Source organism: Vulpes vulpes, chromosome 15 (assembly GCF_048418805.1).
Source record: "Vulpes vulpes isolate BD-2025 chromosome 15, VulVul3, whole genome shotgun sequence".
Lineage (NCBI taxonomy): Eukaryota > Metazoa > Chordata > Mammalia > Carnivora > Canidae > Vulpes > Vulpes vulpes.
Window position 1 is genome coordinate 25400172 of NC_132794.1, and position 16280 is coordinate 25416451.

General features: G+C 40.5%; 1 protein-coding gene and 1 pseudogene across 2 annotated transcripts in view; one reads left to right on the forward strand and one right to left on the reverse strand.

Moving 5' to 3' along the window:
- CXADR (CXADR Ig-like cell adhesion molecule) overlaps nt 1–16280 on the reverse strand; it is a 61807-nt gene that overhangs the window by 20975 nt on the left and 24552 nt on the right. For both annotated transcript variants that reach the window (XM_025995663.2, XM_025995662.2), the window contains exons 2-5: nt 15823–15989; nt 9039–9243; nt 2141–2296; nt 551–673 (exon numbers count right to left, since the gene is read on the reverse strand). In XM_025995663.2, coding sequence (XP_025851448.1) covers nt 551–673; nt 2141–2296; nt 9039–9243; nt 15823–15989 — 651 coding nt within the window. The remainder of the gene's footprint in view (nt 1–550; nt 674–2140; nt 2297–9038; nt 9244–15822; nt 15990–16280) is intronic.
- Nucleotides 5692–6033, forward strand: LOC140595767 (large ribosomal subunit protein eL43-like; annotated as a pseudogene).

The window sequence follows — 16280 nt, forward strand, 5'->3', positions numbered from 1 at the left end:
ATAATCTATTTCAAGCATTAAAATCATGCAACCAGACTAAAAGATTTTAATATTCACAGCTATCTTGGTTGGCATGTAAGAATGTTCTTTTTTTCTTTTTTAAGATTTATTTATTCAAGAGAGATACAGAGAGAGAGGCAGAGGGAGCTGGAACAGGCTTCCTGCTGGGAACCCGATATGGGACTCGATTGCAGGACTCCAGGATCATGCCTGGAGCTAAAGGCAGTTGCTCAACCACTGAGCCACCCAGGCGTCCTGGCATATAAGAATGTTCTAAATAGCTCATACTTATAATGGCTAAATATGGTACAGGAGTCAATTTGAGAACTCTTACCTTCGTAATGTCATTACATAATGGAGGCTTTATGAATATAGTGTTTTTTTCCCCATTCCATGACTTAGAATAGCTAATAACCAAGCCACAGAATGCTTTGCTCAAAGTTAGCATCCCCTTGCCCTCTAAAAACACACCTGCTGACTGAACCAAAGGAAGCTGCATAAAGACAAAAGAAACAAACTTTGTCACAATAGACAGAAAGAAGGTACTTACGTGGAACAACATTCAGGCGTAGCTGGCACTGATCAGAGCCTACTCGGTTTGTGACTGTACAACTGTATGTCCCAGAGTACTCAGTAGAGGCATTTTTTATAGATATAACAGGTGAAGTCATATCTACAGAAAAAAAAGGGGGGGAGAGTGTGTGGTAAAACCCATCTTTACAATATTGTATTGCTAAGTTTTTAGTAAAGGCAAACCCTACTGAAGCTTGACAATCCAGGTAAAAGTGAGGCAAATTGAAGCAAGGTACCGAACAAGCTTCCAAGGAGATGTGCAGGTCTCCAGAATGCAAACACGGTCTACTCCTGAACAATGGCAGGGGGGATGGTGGGGGATGAGCAAGCATATAAGGATTCTGATCCCTTGAACAGTTAAAAGATCAGGGTATAACTTTTTATTCCCCCGAAATGTAATTAAAGATTTTATTTATTATTTGAGAGAGAGTGTGTGCATGCCTGAGGGGGGAAGGACAGAAAGAATCTTGAGCAGAGTCTGTGCTGAGCCTGGAGTCCAAGTGGGACTCCATCTCATGACCCTGAGAACACCACTGGAGCCGAAATCAAGAGTCCAACGATCAACTACCTGGGCTACCCAAGTGCCCCTAAAATGAAACCATAATTAGCCTATTCTTGACTGAAAACTTCACAATAACTTAAACAGTCGATTAAAACGTTTTGTATTATGTATTCTATACTGTATTCTTAAAATAATTAAGCTAGAAAGAAAATGTTACTAAGAACATCATAAGGAAAATACATTTACAGGACCCTCTGTAAAAAAAATTCATGTATAAATGGACCCACACAGTTCAAGCTTGTGTTGTTCAAGGACCAACTCTAATTGTCCACTAGTTCATTTGTATCACAACCCAGAGTTAACCATGACTGCCTTAGCCAGGGAAATGGTTGGCTGAAGCAGAGCCACATTAATTATAAAAAATATTGGGGCACCTGGCTGACTCAATTCATAGAGCATGCAACTCTTGATCTCAGGGTGGTGAGGAGTGTGAGAACCACAGTGGGCAAAGAGATTTAAAAAAACAAAAACAAAAAATTCCAACACACAAAGGCTCTTTGAAGCAGCGAGAAGATTTCAAAACCTATTTTATCCCCACAGATGGAAGAAATATACAAAACAAAGTCAGAAGGGGTCAAATGTATTTTCCTTATGATGTTCTTAGTAACATTTTCTCTTAGTTTGAGAAAAGAAAAAGGTGGGGAGAAATCCTACTTCAACATGAATCTAGGCAAAACATTCAAAATCTTACTTATTATAACCAAGCCATTATCTATATTATGATCATTATTTTCCACCAGTATTACTATCAACTAGAAAATATATAAGAAACTAACTATAATATCCTAAGCAGTAAGATTATAAAAATATTTTCATTAATTCTATATGACACTAAGTTGTCATTGTAAAACACTGAATTATTCTCAAGGAATCTTGACTGCTCTGTACATTAATGGGAAGGTATCTGGGAATTTAAAAATATGTATACATGTACACACATACCCCTACTACTATATCTAAGTCCAAACCAACAGCATATAGTACAAATCTTAATATCACCGGTACCTGTTGACCACGAGGGGGGCGTTTTCTGTGAATTGGACAATTTTTGCCATTCATATTGTAACGGAAGTGAACCTTCTTTTGGTTCACATTTTAGTTTAAAGTCATTTCCAATTTCTTCTGATCCATCAACGTAACATCTTATACCTGAAGGCTTAACTGAGAAAAGAATAAATTGTAACTTTATACAAGAGAACAGAATTTATGTTTGCAAGGATTAAACATACAGTATTTTGCATAACCACTGACTCATTATCATTTGGTCCTGAGTTGAGCTGACAAGACTGAAAGACTATAATAGGTTATCAACATCAGTTTACTCAGCTTTTTTAAAAAAATATTTTATTTATTCATGAGTGACACAGAGAGAGGCAGAGAGAGACACAGGCTCCTTGTAGGGAGCCCTATGTGGGACTCAATCCCCAGACCTGGGATCACGCCCTGAGCCAAAGGCAGACAGTCAACCACTAAACTACCCAGGAGTCCCAACTGAGCTTTTATTCAACACACAGCGGGCATGAATGAGAGCTCAGGCATCTCATGTAGAAGCTCTGTGCTCCTTCATTCCAAGGGACACATCTGAAAAAGAAAAGATAGTGTAGGCTTGGCCCACTTCAGACCCAAGAAAGCTTCCACCTCCCTCCAATCCTTCCTTATTCTTCTACTCAGTGTTTGACATGTAGGTAGTGCTCTGGGAGTATGTGCCATGTCATATCCCTCTTAGTGCTGTTATCTTACAAATCAGGGGACTTTAACCCCAAATGATACAGAGAGAAGTGTTTAAAAAAAAAAAAAAAAAACGGTAAATCTGAGGTTATATTCCAGATCTCTCTGGGTAACTGTTTAGAACAGCGGCTAAACCCCTTACTTGTAACACCCTCCAAGCACTAGAATAACACCTTGGCACTTGATACTCTTCTGCTGAACTTTAAAGCACAATACACATACAATAAAATCAACACCACTGAATCTTGTGAGATGATCACTTTTAACAAATGTACAAGCATCACCATTAAGCATGGCTCCAATCCTCTCCAAAGAAATTTCCCCCCTACTGACCTCTGAAACCACAACTCTGGTCCCAGGCAGCCACTGATCAAATTTCTATCACACTACAGATTTGGTCTGCTTCTTCCAGAGTCATATAAATGAAAAAACACACAATTACATTTTTTTTTTTTTTGGTCATGTTCTTTTTATTCCCTGTGAGGCTTATGAGACTGATACATACACTTGTACATACAGGTCAGTAGTTCATTCTTTTTTAATGCTGAGCTGTATTCTGTTGATGCACAATAAACGTAAGTTTGCTCATCCATCCTTCTACTGATGAACACTCTTTCCAGTTTTTAGGGCTGGTGTTAAAACTCAATCAGCTAAACTGAACAGGAACAGGTGTGCAGTCTGTCACCTGCAGGCTGACGCACCAGTAAGGAGGGCACCATGAGAAGCTATGGGATGCATAGCTGAGTGCAGACCAAGAAAGGTGTAGCCCCATGCTATATCAGATGCTATTTCTGAGCCAGGATTAGGAGAGGTAAGGATTCAGGTGGAGATGAGGGCCATTAAGCAATGTAGTACCCTAGGAAAAGATGAGTAGTGCAAAGTGGGGGCATCACTGGGGAGGCAAAGAGGAATAGTGTTCCCCATGAACACTTTTACTTTTACTTTTTTTACTGCATGTCTTCCCAGTCAGATAAATAGCAGGACTATTTTTTTTAGTCTGAGCTAATTTTTATTCTTTCAGTCCTGGATGGGCTTTCATGCTTTCACTGCTATGAAAATGTAAATGGATTTTACAGTTTTGTGCTATTACAAATGCTGCCTGAACACCTGAACACTATGTAAATATTGATACATGTTTTTCTTTTTCCCGGTGATTCTTGGGTCATATATGGCAAGTGCATATTTAACTCAGTAAGAAACATTCAAACTGTTTTCCAAAGTTGACCAAGAGGACTGTTGGGGAACATCTTTAAGAAAGGCTGTCAATCATAATCTCCTTCACACATATTTTTTTACCCATTTCTTGATAATACTTAAACCTTTTATTTCTCCACTCTCTTACTGCCTGTACCTTTTAATAAGGATGAACACATGCATTTAATTGCATTGATGACTTGCCTAAGCAAATGTGTTTCTTTTTCAGATTGATCAATTGCCCTGGGGACTACAGCAATTAGACTTTTTTTTTTTTTTAAGATTTTATTTATTTATTCATGAGAGACACACAGAGAGGCAGAGACACAGGCAGAGGGAGAAGGAGGCTCCATGCAGGGAGCCCAATGCGGGACTCAATCCTGGGTCCCCAGGATCACAGCCCGGGTGGACGGTGGCACTAAACCCCCTAAGCCATGGGGGCTGCCCAGCAATTAGACTTTTAAATCAGTTTTGCAAATTATTTCATCCTGTGAATCTTTAATGAAATGAGCTTTATTCTCCATTTCTTCAAACAAGCAAATAAATCCTTCATTACATGAATCAGCAGATATTGTGAGATATTAAAACAATGCTCCATACATCAAAAATCCATTGGCAATACAGTGTTCTAATGCTAACATTCATCTTTCCTAACAAAATATCCCTTTCCCATAAACCAAATGTATCCAATAATGGGCAGTTACTTAGTGGCTGCTGCGGAAATTCAAGGCCCCTGAGCTTGAAATACACACTCCATCTACAACAGAACAAGATGTTACCAACACTGGCTTCTGGGTGTCACTCTGGAGTGGCCCACTTGATTTCCATTGGGAGGAGAATGGGCAAATCCCTTACATGCCAACCCTAGCCATTACACCACAGGGAAGATGACTTTTTTTTTTTTTTTAAGATTTATTTATTTATTCATGAGAGACAGACAGAGAGAGAGGCAGAGACACAGGCAGAGGGAGAAGCAAGCTCCATGCAGGGAGCCCAACGTGGAACTCGATCCTGGGTCTCCAGGATCACGCCCTGGGCTGAAGGCAACACTAAACTGCTGAGCCACCCAGGCTGCCTGGTAAGATAACTTTTATTCATGGCCTATATTGAAAGAAAGATAAAAACCACAAAGGATCACAGATAAAGTCTTATCTTCTCATGTTTCTTTGGCCTGGGGGTTCCAGGATACCTGTTCATAGCCCCCAGAACATTTGCCTCCCATGATCATTAGCACAGCCAATAGTCCCTCTCAAGAAAAGTGCATGTCCGGGATCCCTGGGTGGCGCAGTGGTTTAACGCCTGCCTTTGGCCCAGGGCGCGATCCTGGAGACCCGGGATCGAATCCCACGTCGGGCTCCCGGTGTATGGAGCCTGCTTCTCCCTCTGCCTATGTCTCTGCCTCTCTCTCTCTCTCTGCCTATCATAAATAAATAAAAAAAAATTATTAAAAAAAAAAAAGAAGAAAAGTGCATGTCCAACGACTTGTACGTGGGTAGCATCCCTCCAGTGTAGTAACTGCACTCCATACATGTACTGCGCCATCACCCATTCATACTAGTGGCCTACATCAGTCTACAGGAGAAATATCTAAATTCCCATATGGGACAGGATATACTTTTGCTGTTTTTGCTTGGATGAAAATACTCTGCTCTCTGGGCTCAGACCTAGTTTGTAGCAACACGGCTAAACACACCAAGGTCGGAATTGTTGGTAAATATGGGACCTGTCATAGTACCTCCTTCAGGAAAATGGTAAACAAGATTGAAATAAACCAGCACACCAAGTACATGTGCTCCTTAAGTGGCAAAACCAAGATGAAAAGATGAGGTGTGGGGATCTGGCATTATGGTTCCTGCATGAGAATAGTAGCCAATGATGCCTGGACCTACACAACACCACTTCTGCTGTCACAGTCAAGTCTGCCATCAGAAGACTGAAGGAGTTGAAAGACCAGTAGAAGCCCCACCATTTGAAACACTGCTAGCCTATAATAAATGGGTTAATTTATGGAAAACAACAACAAAAAAATACCCTGACTCCAGGTGAAATCATGCACAGAAGTCGATGGGCCAAAGTCTGAGGACAAACAAAATATTTGCATAAGTTTCAAAATGGGTCCCAAGACACAGTGTTTTTAATTAGAAAAAAATAATCATGTTCTAGTGGAGAAAATTTCTATAAAACTAAACCTATTTCAAAATAAAAGATGGGGGAAAAAATGCCCTGCCTTTACCAATGGCTTCCAAATCCCTCAGGCCCGTAAGGGCCAGTATTCACCCAGCTACCCCACAAACTGTTGGGCCATATACATCCAGGAAATGATTGTTATTCTTCTCTTCAAGACAATCCAACCTGTTCATAACAGAAGGTCTCAATAATATGCCCTTTCAGAGGTCCTGCGGGAAGGCCACATATTAACCCTTAATCAATTCCCTTTGTTACTGAGCTGCATCCACATGAACTTTTGGCATATCTGGAAGAGCAGGGCAGGCTCTGGCAATGGGGCAAGCCATAATAATCCTTCACTCTTCACACCCAGGCAACTAACAGTCATCCCAGTTCATGTCCACACAAGCACACAGGAATCAATGAATATACCTCATTATTCTGTGAATGCCATGGTGGCATCTCCTCCAGATTCCCCATAAGCAAATCAAGGTATTAGGCAAAGCTTCCAAGTGAACTGAGCTCCACTGGACAAAAGAGTCCAGTCTCTAGAGAGCACTTCATTTTATCTTTCTTCCAGACAATCCAAGCGGATTTCTCAGGTAAAGCTAACAGATAAGCTTCCATCCAACTTTCACTTAGAAGAGAAAATTCTGGTCGTTTTTCCCAGGAGTAGCCATGGCTTATCAAAAACATGGAAGAGAGAGCTACAGGAAATTCTCCTCCAGCTCTGACACAGCCTCTCAAATCAGAGTATTAGTCATCCCCACTGCTCCTCAGCAATCACCCTTTCTCCTCTTACTCTCCACTCAACCCCTCCCCTTCCTCCTTGGTTTGGATTCACAGCTTGCTAGGCCATGGTGATCCCCTATGGTGGTAACAAAAGGAATTACTGTGTCAGTGCTTCTCATTTTTCTCTCGTGAGGTAGGAGATGCTGGGTTGTGAGGTTTGATGAAAAAGGGACATTTCTCCTATATGGCAGTCATGGCTGCTGTCCTGAGTGTGCTTAGTCACATTATGTGCCAACCATTATTACTGACTCAGGTTCCTTCTAGGATATAAAGCTGCCTTGTGCTATAATGATCTCGTCAGTCGGGACCTGCAAATTCAATCCAGAACCTGGTCCTATGGAACCATAACACACGCCCACACATACTGTGCTTGTTCACACCATTTCTGGAAACGCACACTAACTGCACTCTTCCCAGTATACTTGCCCATCTCAGGGTCCACAACAAGTAACTGTGGTAACAGGCATAGTCTGATTGGTATATTATGGACCAGTTAAAACTCCATATATATCCTAAATCAATGCTTCCTGGAGAGAGTGTTAGTGCTAAAAGAAGACACACAGAGTTATAATCCCAGGTGTGGTGTGCCTGGGCCTGGAGTAAGAGTTCAGATAAATTATTAAAGTTCTACCTGCCTTCACATTTATGAAAAAGAAAGGTAACTCCATGTTTACTAAATGCAGACATAGAAATCTAGAATTCCCAACATTACCAGATTCCCTCTCCTGGTTCCTTGGCTTTTATACCACAGAAGACATTTTGAACTAGTGTCATTTAAGATGAAGTGCCTTTTACCAGGACTCCCTTATGTGCCCATTCAACAATGCTGCCAGTGGAAGGCAGCCTTACCAACCAAGACAACCCCTGAAGTTGCCATTAGAGTGCACAAAAATCCACATTTTTTTTTTTAAATCCACATTCTTGTTCCTAGTCTCTACCTGCTCTGATATGCATTCTTTAGAAAAGAGTGATGTTCTCAGTAAACCTGGAATCCAACACATCTTTTTTCCATCCTCCTTCAACCGATCAATTCTCTAAAACAAAAGGAATGAGGTAGAGTTGATGTAGGGAGAGAACCTCAACGATTAGTTATTTCCAGGAGTATGGTAGATAGTCCTAGCAATACAAACTTCCTACACAAAGTGGGTCTCCTAGTGTAAGCCAAAATAGGAGACCTTAGGTCACAAAACAGGGTAGTGTCCGGTCATAAACAGAGCTAGACAGCTGTGTTTTTCTACATAGCAGCCATTATACTTTTGCACACAATAAGTCTTTGGAAGTATATATATGAACAATAACCTTTCAGTTTCTCAGTTTGAAGGAGTTAAGAGTATACACAACCACAGAATCTAAAGAATAAACACTGCAGTCTGACAGTTTGCTAATCTCCTCCTTAACTGTCATAGAGACAAGACTTCCTAGTGATCATCTGTCTAATTAATCCCTTTAAGGATGAAAAGCAGTGATGTTCAGGGAGGCCAAATGGTTATCTGATGTCTAGTGGCCTTATTCCTTTAATATTCCTTCTACTATATTCCATCTTCTCTGTTCTAAATATTCTATCATAAAAATCTCATTTATGAAAGTTACATAGTTTGAAAAAAGCTTAAAGTGCCCATAACAAACACCTTTGAACTGAATGGAATAATATAGAAACTTACAGACAATTAAATCTTCTCATGTTTCAAAAAAGGGAAGATGAGGCCCAGGAAATGAAGAGATTCCATTTCATTCTTAAGGCAAATCTGAGAATAATACAAAAAAAAAAAAAAAAAAAAAAAAAACCCTGGATCTCCTAATGGCCGGCTTAGGGCTCTTTTTTCATATCACAAAACTCCTTCATTTGCCTTTAAACTTTTATGAATTTCACAAAGAAGCCGGTCACTTCTTAAGTTCTTAATCCAAAAAAGTGCAAGTTTACGTTTTATGTTATTTGAGGGCATTAGAATTACTTCAAATGCTGCTACTACAGAACCCAGTTGTATTACTTTGTTAACAAGTTGCACTGATACAAAAAACTTACCAAGAACCGTCAGCTGAATCTTCTTATTTCCAACACCAGGAGCTTTTTTCACTTTGCACTGGTATGTGCCAATATCTGACAACCGTAAATTGGTTACATTTATTGATGCATCACCAGATTTGAGATCATTGCTTGTAAAATGTACTCGTCCTTTCAGATCTTGATAGTAGTCGTCATAAATTTTGTCTCCAGAATATAAAATAATCTTAAAGAAAACAAAATAAGACAGGGAAAAGAAAAATAAGCAAACCCTCTGGATACACCATGGTACTTTGCAGGATCCAAAAAAGAACTAAATATAGTATTATCAGGAAATCTACAATTATTCAAATCAGAGATTAAGAAAACAGAGAGCTCATGGGTACCTGGTTGGCTCAGTTGGTAGAGCATGCGACTCTTGATCTTGGGGTTGTAAACTCAAGCCCCATGTTGGGTATAAAGATTACTTAAAATCTTGGAGGTGGCGGGCAGCCCCGGTGGCGCAACGGTTTAGCGCCGCCTGCAGCCTGGGGTGTGATCCTGGGGACCCAGGATCAAGTCCCACATCGGGCTCCCTGCATGGAGCCTGCTTCTCCCTCTGCCTGTGTGTGTCTCTCTCTGTGTCTCTCATGAATAAATAAATTAAATCTTAAAACAAAACAAAACAAAACAAAAAAACCTTGGAGGTGGGGTACCTGGGTTGCTCAGTTGGTTAAGTATCTGCCTTCAGCTCAGGGCGTGATCCCAGAGTCCTGGGATCAGGCTGTGTGTGCACGCACCCACATATGCAGGGACAGTGTCCTCTGCTCAGCAGAGAGCCTGTTTCTCCCCCTGCCCTTACCCTCCACTCGTGCTCTAATAGATAAATCTTAAAAAAATAAACAAAATCTTGGGGCACCTCAGTGGCTCAGTTGGTTAAGCATCTGACTCTTGATTTCAGTTTGAGTCATGATTCCAGGGTCCCGAGACTGGGTCCCACGTCAGGCTCTGTGCTGTGGAGCCTGCTTGAGAGTCTCAATCTCTTTCTCCCTCCCTCCCTCCAGCCCTCAACCCACTCGCATTCTCTCTCTCAACAGTAATTTATTAATTAATTAATTTAAAAATAAGAAATAAAATCTTTAAAAAAGAAAAGAAAAGAAAACAGATCAGTAGGATCCTTGAATACAGCTGCACACCTTCAGTTTAAATGGAAAATCAGAAGCCACTCAGCAGTAGACCTAAAGAGGCTGCTGGCAGCAAGAGCAGCAGCTCCAAGAAAAAGAAAAAGCTCTAGAAGCTATCATAGAAAGATCAGAATAGACATTTACCTGGTAGGGCATAACCCATGTGACATTTCTCAACCCATTCGTTATATCCCAATAAAAACAAATTCATAAGAAAAAATACATAGGACAACAAAGACTCAATCTAAGTAATACAGCCCCACATAAGAGAGAGATTTAGGCTGGGCAAGAACACAGATGTGTGTATTCCTACACACACTATTTTTCAGCTGTCTCCGAGCTTGCAATGTCAACTACATGTATGTCAATCAAATGAATAAAATCCAGTAAACACCACCACCCTTATTCCCCCAAAAAAGGCTTGTGATAATTTTCCTGTGGAATCTAACAACAAAAAAAAACAACTTTTCTAAGTCAGACACACTAGTGGGGTCTAGACTCTAAAAGACAAAGTCATTTAAAAAAAAAAAAAAAAACACCTCAAGATGTGTGGGCCCTGGTTAGCAGGACCTTAAAACTAGTTGTTTTTTTTTTTTTTTAGATTTTTAAACTTTTATTTATTCATGAGAGACAGAGAGAGAGAGGCAGAGGGAGAAACAGGATCCTCCCGCAGGGAGCCCAGTGCAGGACTCGATCCTCAGACTCCAGAATTATGTGCTGAGCTGAAGGCAGACACTCAACCACTGAGCCACCCAGGCATCCCTCAACTGGTCTTCTGAGGCTAAGAGTAAAGACCTCTTTATAGTTTCACTGAGTTTTTTATTCCTAAGATTTTTATTTATTTATTTGAGATAGAGAGGGAGAGGAAGAGAGTGCACATATGCGCACGCAAGAGCACAGGGAGTGGCAGAGGTAGAAGGAAAAGCAGACTCCCCATGGAGCAGGGAGGCCCAATACAGGGCTTTGATCCTAGGATTTGGGGATCATGACCTGAGCTGAAGGCAGATGCTTAACTGACTGAGCCACCCAGGTGGTCCTCCACTGAGTTTTCTAAGCCACTGTTACAGGCTTTAATGGGAATAACTAAAGGCTAGATTTAGAGAGAAAATAAATTCTGTATTAAACTTGGCTTGGAAGAGAATGACAATAAGTCACCTCTTCGACCAAAATTAACATTTTTCACATTCGTTAATGAAATCCTATATTCTGGTCTTCTGAGACCCAAGGTTCAAAGAGTAGTGGAATCAAACTCAAATAATAATCAGAGAAGACGACTACAGTTTATATTCTGGAAGTAATTTTTATCTGAGATGTTAATTACAGACAGTATAATCAGAATTAGTGTCTTCTGCAGAAATTTCTTGATGGCAAGGACTTGTGTTCTTTTTGGTATCATCACTTCCACTGTCATGCTAACCCCACACCTTGTCTACTAGATTTTTAAATTTGTGTATTAAATGTCTATATCTAGGATGCACTCCCAATACCAGTTTGCTAAGTAAATAAAAGCAGCAGTTGAAAGGTCCACAGCTGACTTACCCTAAGAACACAAGTCATTACTTTCTTGGCTTGCTCATCTTCTTGCCCACACTGACTTGTCAACAGCAACACTGCACTCCTCAGATAAGGCTGTTCTTCGTCTGCATTTAACTACTGACTCCCTTGTTCCATCTACTGTACTCAATTCCTCATTTTGCTACAAACACACCTTAGCAGTTTTTTAAGGAGAGTCTGACAAGATGTGTCTTCACTGTTATTTTGTACACTCTCTTAATATTTTCCCAGGAAAACAGTATTACAAATGGTTGTCATGCAGTGGAGAACTAACTTTTACCAGGCCAATTCTGATTCTTCTTCACAACCCTGCAATGATAGTGGCGCCATCCACATTTTAACCTGTAAGCTGAGGAGAGCAGTGGCTCTCACAGATCAACTTTTGCAAAGGCCCACAGCTAAGATGCAAACCAGATCCATTTGACTTGGTACATTGATTGACTTGGTACTGACCTTATTAATTTTTACAGGACTTTTAAGCTTACAAAATCCTTACGCATACAGTATTTCAGTGAATTCTTATGGCAACTCGGAGAGGTAGGTGTCTTTGTTCCTATTTTACACATGAGGGTAGAGGCTTATGAAACACAAGAGGTAGTATGGGGTCAGGCAAAGGATAATAAAGTACAGTAGGGGATCCAGACACCTCTAAGTTCAAACCCCAACTGCAGCTGTTGCCAGCTGTGTGATCCTGAGCCTCCATTTCCTCTTCTTCACACACCTAAAAATTTTCATTTTAGGGTGCTGTTTTAAGGCTTAAATAACTATACATAATTAAAACATATAAAACACCGGCCAGCACATAAGTGCATAGTACATGGAAACAAGGATGTACTTCTTCAAGGATGGATAGTGCATAGTACATGGAAGTGCATAGTACATGGAAACAAGGATGGTAACTTCTTCAGCCTTGTCCCCGCTACAGTGACTACTAGCTTAACTAAATTAAAATGATGGCTCAGCTAACAGAAAACATAGCTGAAATTCTATGTGAAAGCAACCCCTTCTGCATCAATCTTTCACTATCCGTTTTACCTTTCTTTTTGGCTGAATTTTACTGTCTTTTAAATTAGACTAGGTTTTTGTTTTTTTAATATTTTATTTCTTTATTCATGAGAGACACAGAGAGGGACAGAGGGAGAAGCAGGCTCCGTGTAGGGAGCCTGATGTGGGACTCGACCCCAGGTCTCCAGGATCACACCCTGGGCCGAAGGCGGCGCTAAACTGCTGAGCCACCCAGGCTGTCCCAGACTAGGTTTTTAACACAGAAATGGACACTAAAACCCAGTTCCTACTTTCATAATTATCTCATAAGTACTGTAGCCAACAAAGCTGTGTCTCCCACTCAGCCCAGAAGACTTTGGGTTCTCCTTCCAGGAACGGACATGCAAGGCTACAGGGCATACTGTGCTTCTCGGTCTCTAGACGTACCTTTTCACAGTGCTTCTTCACTCTTTATTCCTCAGCTGTGAAGCATTTAAAACTCATGCTCTCCATTCATTCATATGAGCCATGAGAGCAGTCATGGGCTCTATAGAGGGGTCGGGATGACCCCTGCATGGAGAGACAGTAGGAGGAAAGAAGACAAGTAGGGAGGTACACAGTAGCTGGCTAAGTAGATAGAATGAGTCAGGCTCTATTTTGCTTACAGAGACAAAATGAAGTTCCTTTTGGTAGCAGAATCAGGGCAGAGTTAAGCCTTTGGAGGCAGTGGCCCTAGTCACTCACTTGGGAAAGACGTTAATTTTTTCCTTCACAAATACATGATGGGGGAAAAGAAAAACAAAAACAAATACATGATGGGTAAACTGCCTGAATTTGCCAAAAACAGTAATTATCTAATTGCACTGTTCAGTCATTAAATGGCTTAATAACCTTGTCTTTGCTATGGACCATAAATTAAAAACTTTCTCTTCCAAATGTATTACTATATTCCTGTAAATATTTGAACTTGTTTCTCTCCCCCTGGTCTAATATAATTTGTTATTTTTTAGAATTAAATGTGTCAGACAGGGATCCCTGGGTGGCGCAGCGGTTTGGCGCCTGCCTTTGGCCCAGGGCGCGATCCTGGAGACCCGGGATCGAATCCCACATCAGGCTCCCGGTGCATGGAGCCTGCTTCTCCCTCCGCCTGTGTCTCTGCCTCTCTCTCTCTCTGTGACTATCATAAATAATAAAAAAAATAAATAAATAAATAAAATAAAATAAATGTGTCAGACAAAGCTAACACGAAATATTCTACGTGAAATATTTTGGTACCATTAAAAGACAAAGTGTGATATATGTATTTGGAGATGAGATTAGTCGACAATTTTCCTCCTTTGTGCCACTTTTGGCTCTCCAGGTGTTGTTTATTTATTTTTTTTTTAAATACAGTATGATTTTATTTATATCATTTTTAAAAACAGTTGCATATACTGTTTATCATGAGTTAACAACTTCAGAGCAGAGCATGAAAATAACACAAACTTCAAGATGGTAAAAACCTTCAGTGGGAAGAGGGTACTTCCCATGGTTATTTGTATATTCTTTACTCTGCTTGGACCTGGTTTCACGGGTGTTTCTTCTGCAAACAATCATAAAAATCTTGTATTCACATATGTTAGTCTCTCTTTTGTGTCAGTAGATAAAAAGAAGTAAAGTAGGATTCAATGAATAATGAGCAGGAGGAGTGAATCATACATAGCCATATTTCTGTAATATATTTGAAAACCAAAAATAGAAAAAAAGGTTTTCAGGTGGTAAAAGAACATAAGCCTTAAAAGAAACATTAGGCTCTTACTGCTTTGTTTTTTGTTTCTTTTCTTTTTTTTTTTTTTTTTTAAGATTTTATTTATTTACTCATGAGAGAGCAGAGGGAGAAGCAGGCTCCATGCAGGGAGCTCGACATGGGAGTCAATCCTGGGATCCCAGGATCAACACCCTGGGCAGAGACGCTCAACTGCTGAGCCACCCAAGAGTCCCAGGCTCTTACTGCTTTGTAATTAGAAAAACTTCTGTAACAATATTTTGGTACTTCATTTTTTAAATTTAAGATTAATTATTTTATAAATTGTCCTGCCATGATGACCTTATTTTACTCTTTAAGAAATTCACGGGCAGCCCAGGTGGCTCAGCGGTTTAGCGCCACCTTTGGCCCAGGGCCTGATCCTGGAGACCCAGGATCGAGTCCCACGTCAGGCTCCCTGTATGGAGCCTGCTTGTCCCTCTGCCTGTGTCTCTGCCTCTCTCTCTGTGTGTCTCAAATGAATAAATTAATAAAATATTTTAAAAAAAAGAAATTCATTCTTCAGGATATTTAACTTGAAGAATATGGAAAATAGACTGCTGTGTTATGCACTTGCATTACACTGTTACACTCGATGACACTTATACTGGTAACAGAATCCTTGTGTTAAAAACTGAATTCTGAGGGATCCCTGGGTGGTTCCGCGGTTCAGCCCCTGCCTTTGACCCAGGGCACGATCCTGGAGTCCAGGAATTGAGTCCCGCGTCAGGCTCAGGGCATGGAGCCTGCTTCTCCCTCTGTCTGTGTCTCTGCCTCTCCCTCTCTCTCTCTCTCTCGGTCTATCATGAATAAATAAATAAAATATTTAAAAAATAAATAAATAAAACTGAATTCTGAAAAAATATTAAAAAATAAAATGAAAACAAAAAAAATTAAATAAAACGAAAACAAAAATCTGAATTCTAGTTCTTCACAAAGTCTAATCTGCTTGCTGTCCCCAACACATTATTCATATTCCTATCATGCTATCTATAATGCCTGCTCTACATACTCCTCCCACCACTCCCTGATTCACATTTCCAGCTCCAGATTTAGAGAATGTTCCTAAGTTCCTCTTCTTCCTTAAAGCCTTCACAAAGAAATCCTAAGGCCACTTTTCCATTTCATTCCATTCCATTACACATGTGTCCTCACTTTCCATCAGAGTGACTGCCATCCTCACCCAGATCACAAACCTGAGAAGCCTGGGGCTTTCTATGTAGCTTCCCCATCCCACCCTCACCCACACGATCAGCATAGTGATGGACACCTAAGAAGTACCAGTGGACATCTACTAAGAGAGCAAACACTTAAAACTTACCACTTGGTCCACCTTCTGATTATCAGCTGGTGACAGTAGCCACTCGATGTCCAGCGGTCCCTGGTCTTCTGGACTAAGGGTAAATTTGCATGGCAAATAAGCAGTTTCCCCTTTGGCCTTTTCAATCATCTGTTCAGGAGTAGTGATACTCAAACTTCTGGTGAAATCTAGAGAAAGAAACATGCACATGGACTAAGTAAGCATCTGTTGTCAGGTTGGCAGCATACTCAGGAGAACAGAATGTGGCAGGAACAGAATGAGAATGGGACCAGAGTGATGAGGTTCAAACTGAGTGTTCCCCAGTTTTTAGTCTGTGTCTTTGTAGAAATGGAATGGCAATATTAATATCATCTTATCTGATATAGTTTCCTTTAGGAGCATTGTGAATCTCCCATCGCTATAAGAAATACAAGCTTCTATTAGTAGAAGGTATTCCACATCCAAGCAGATGTTTAAAA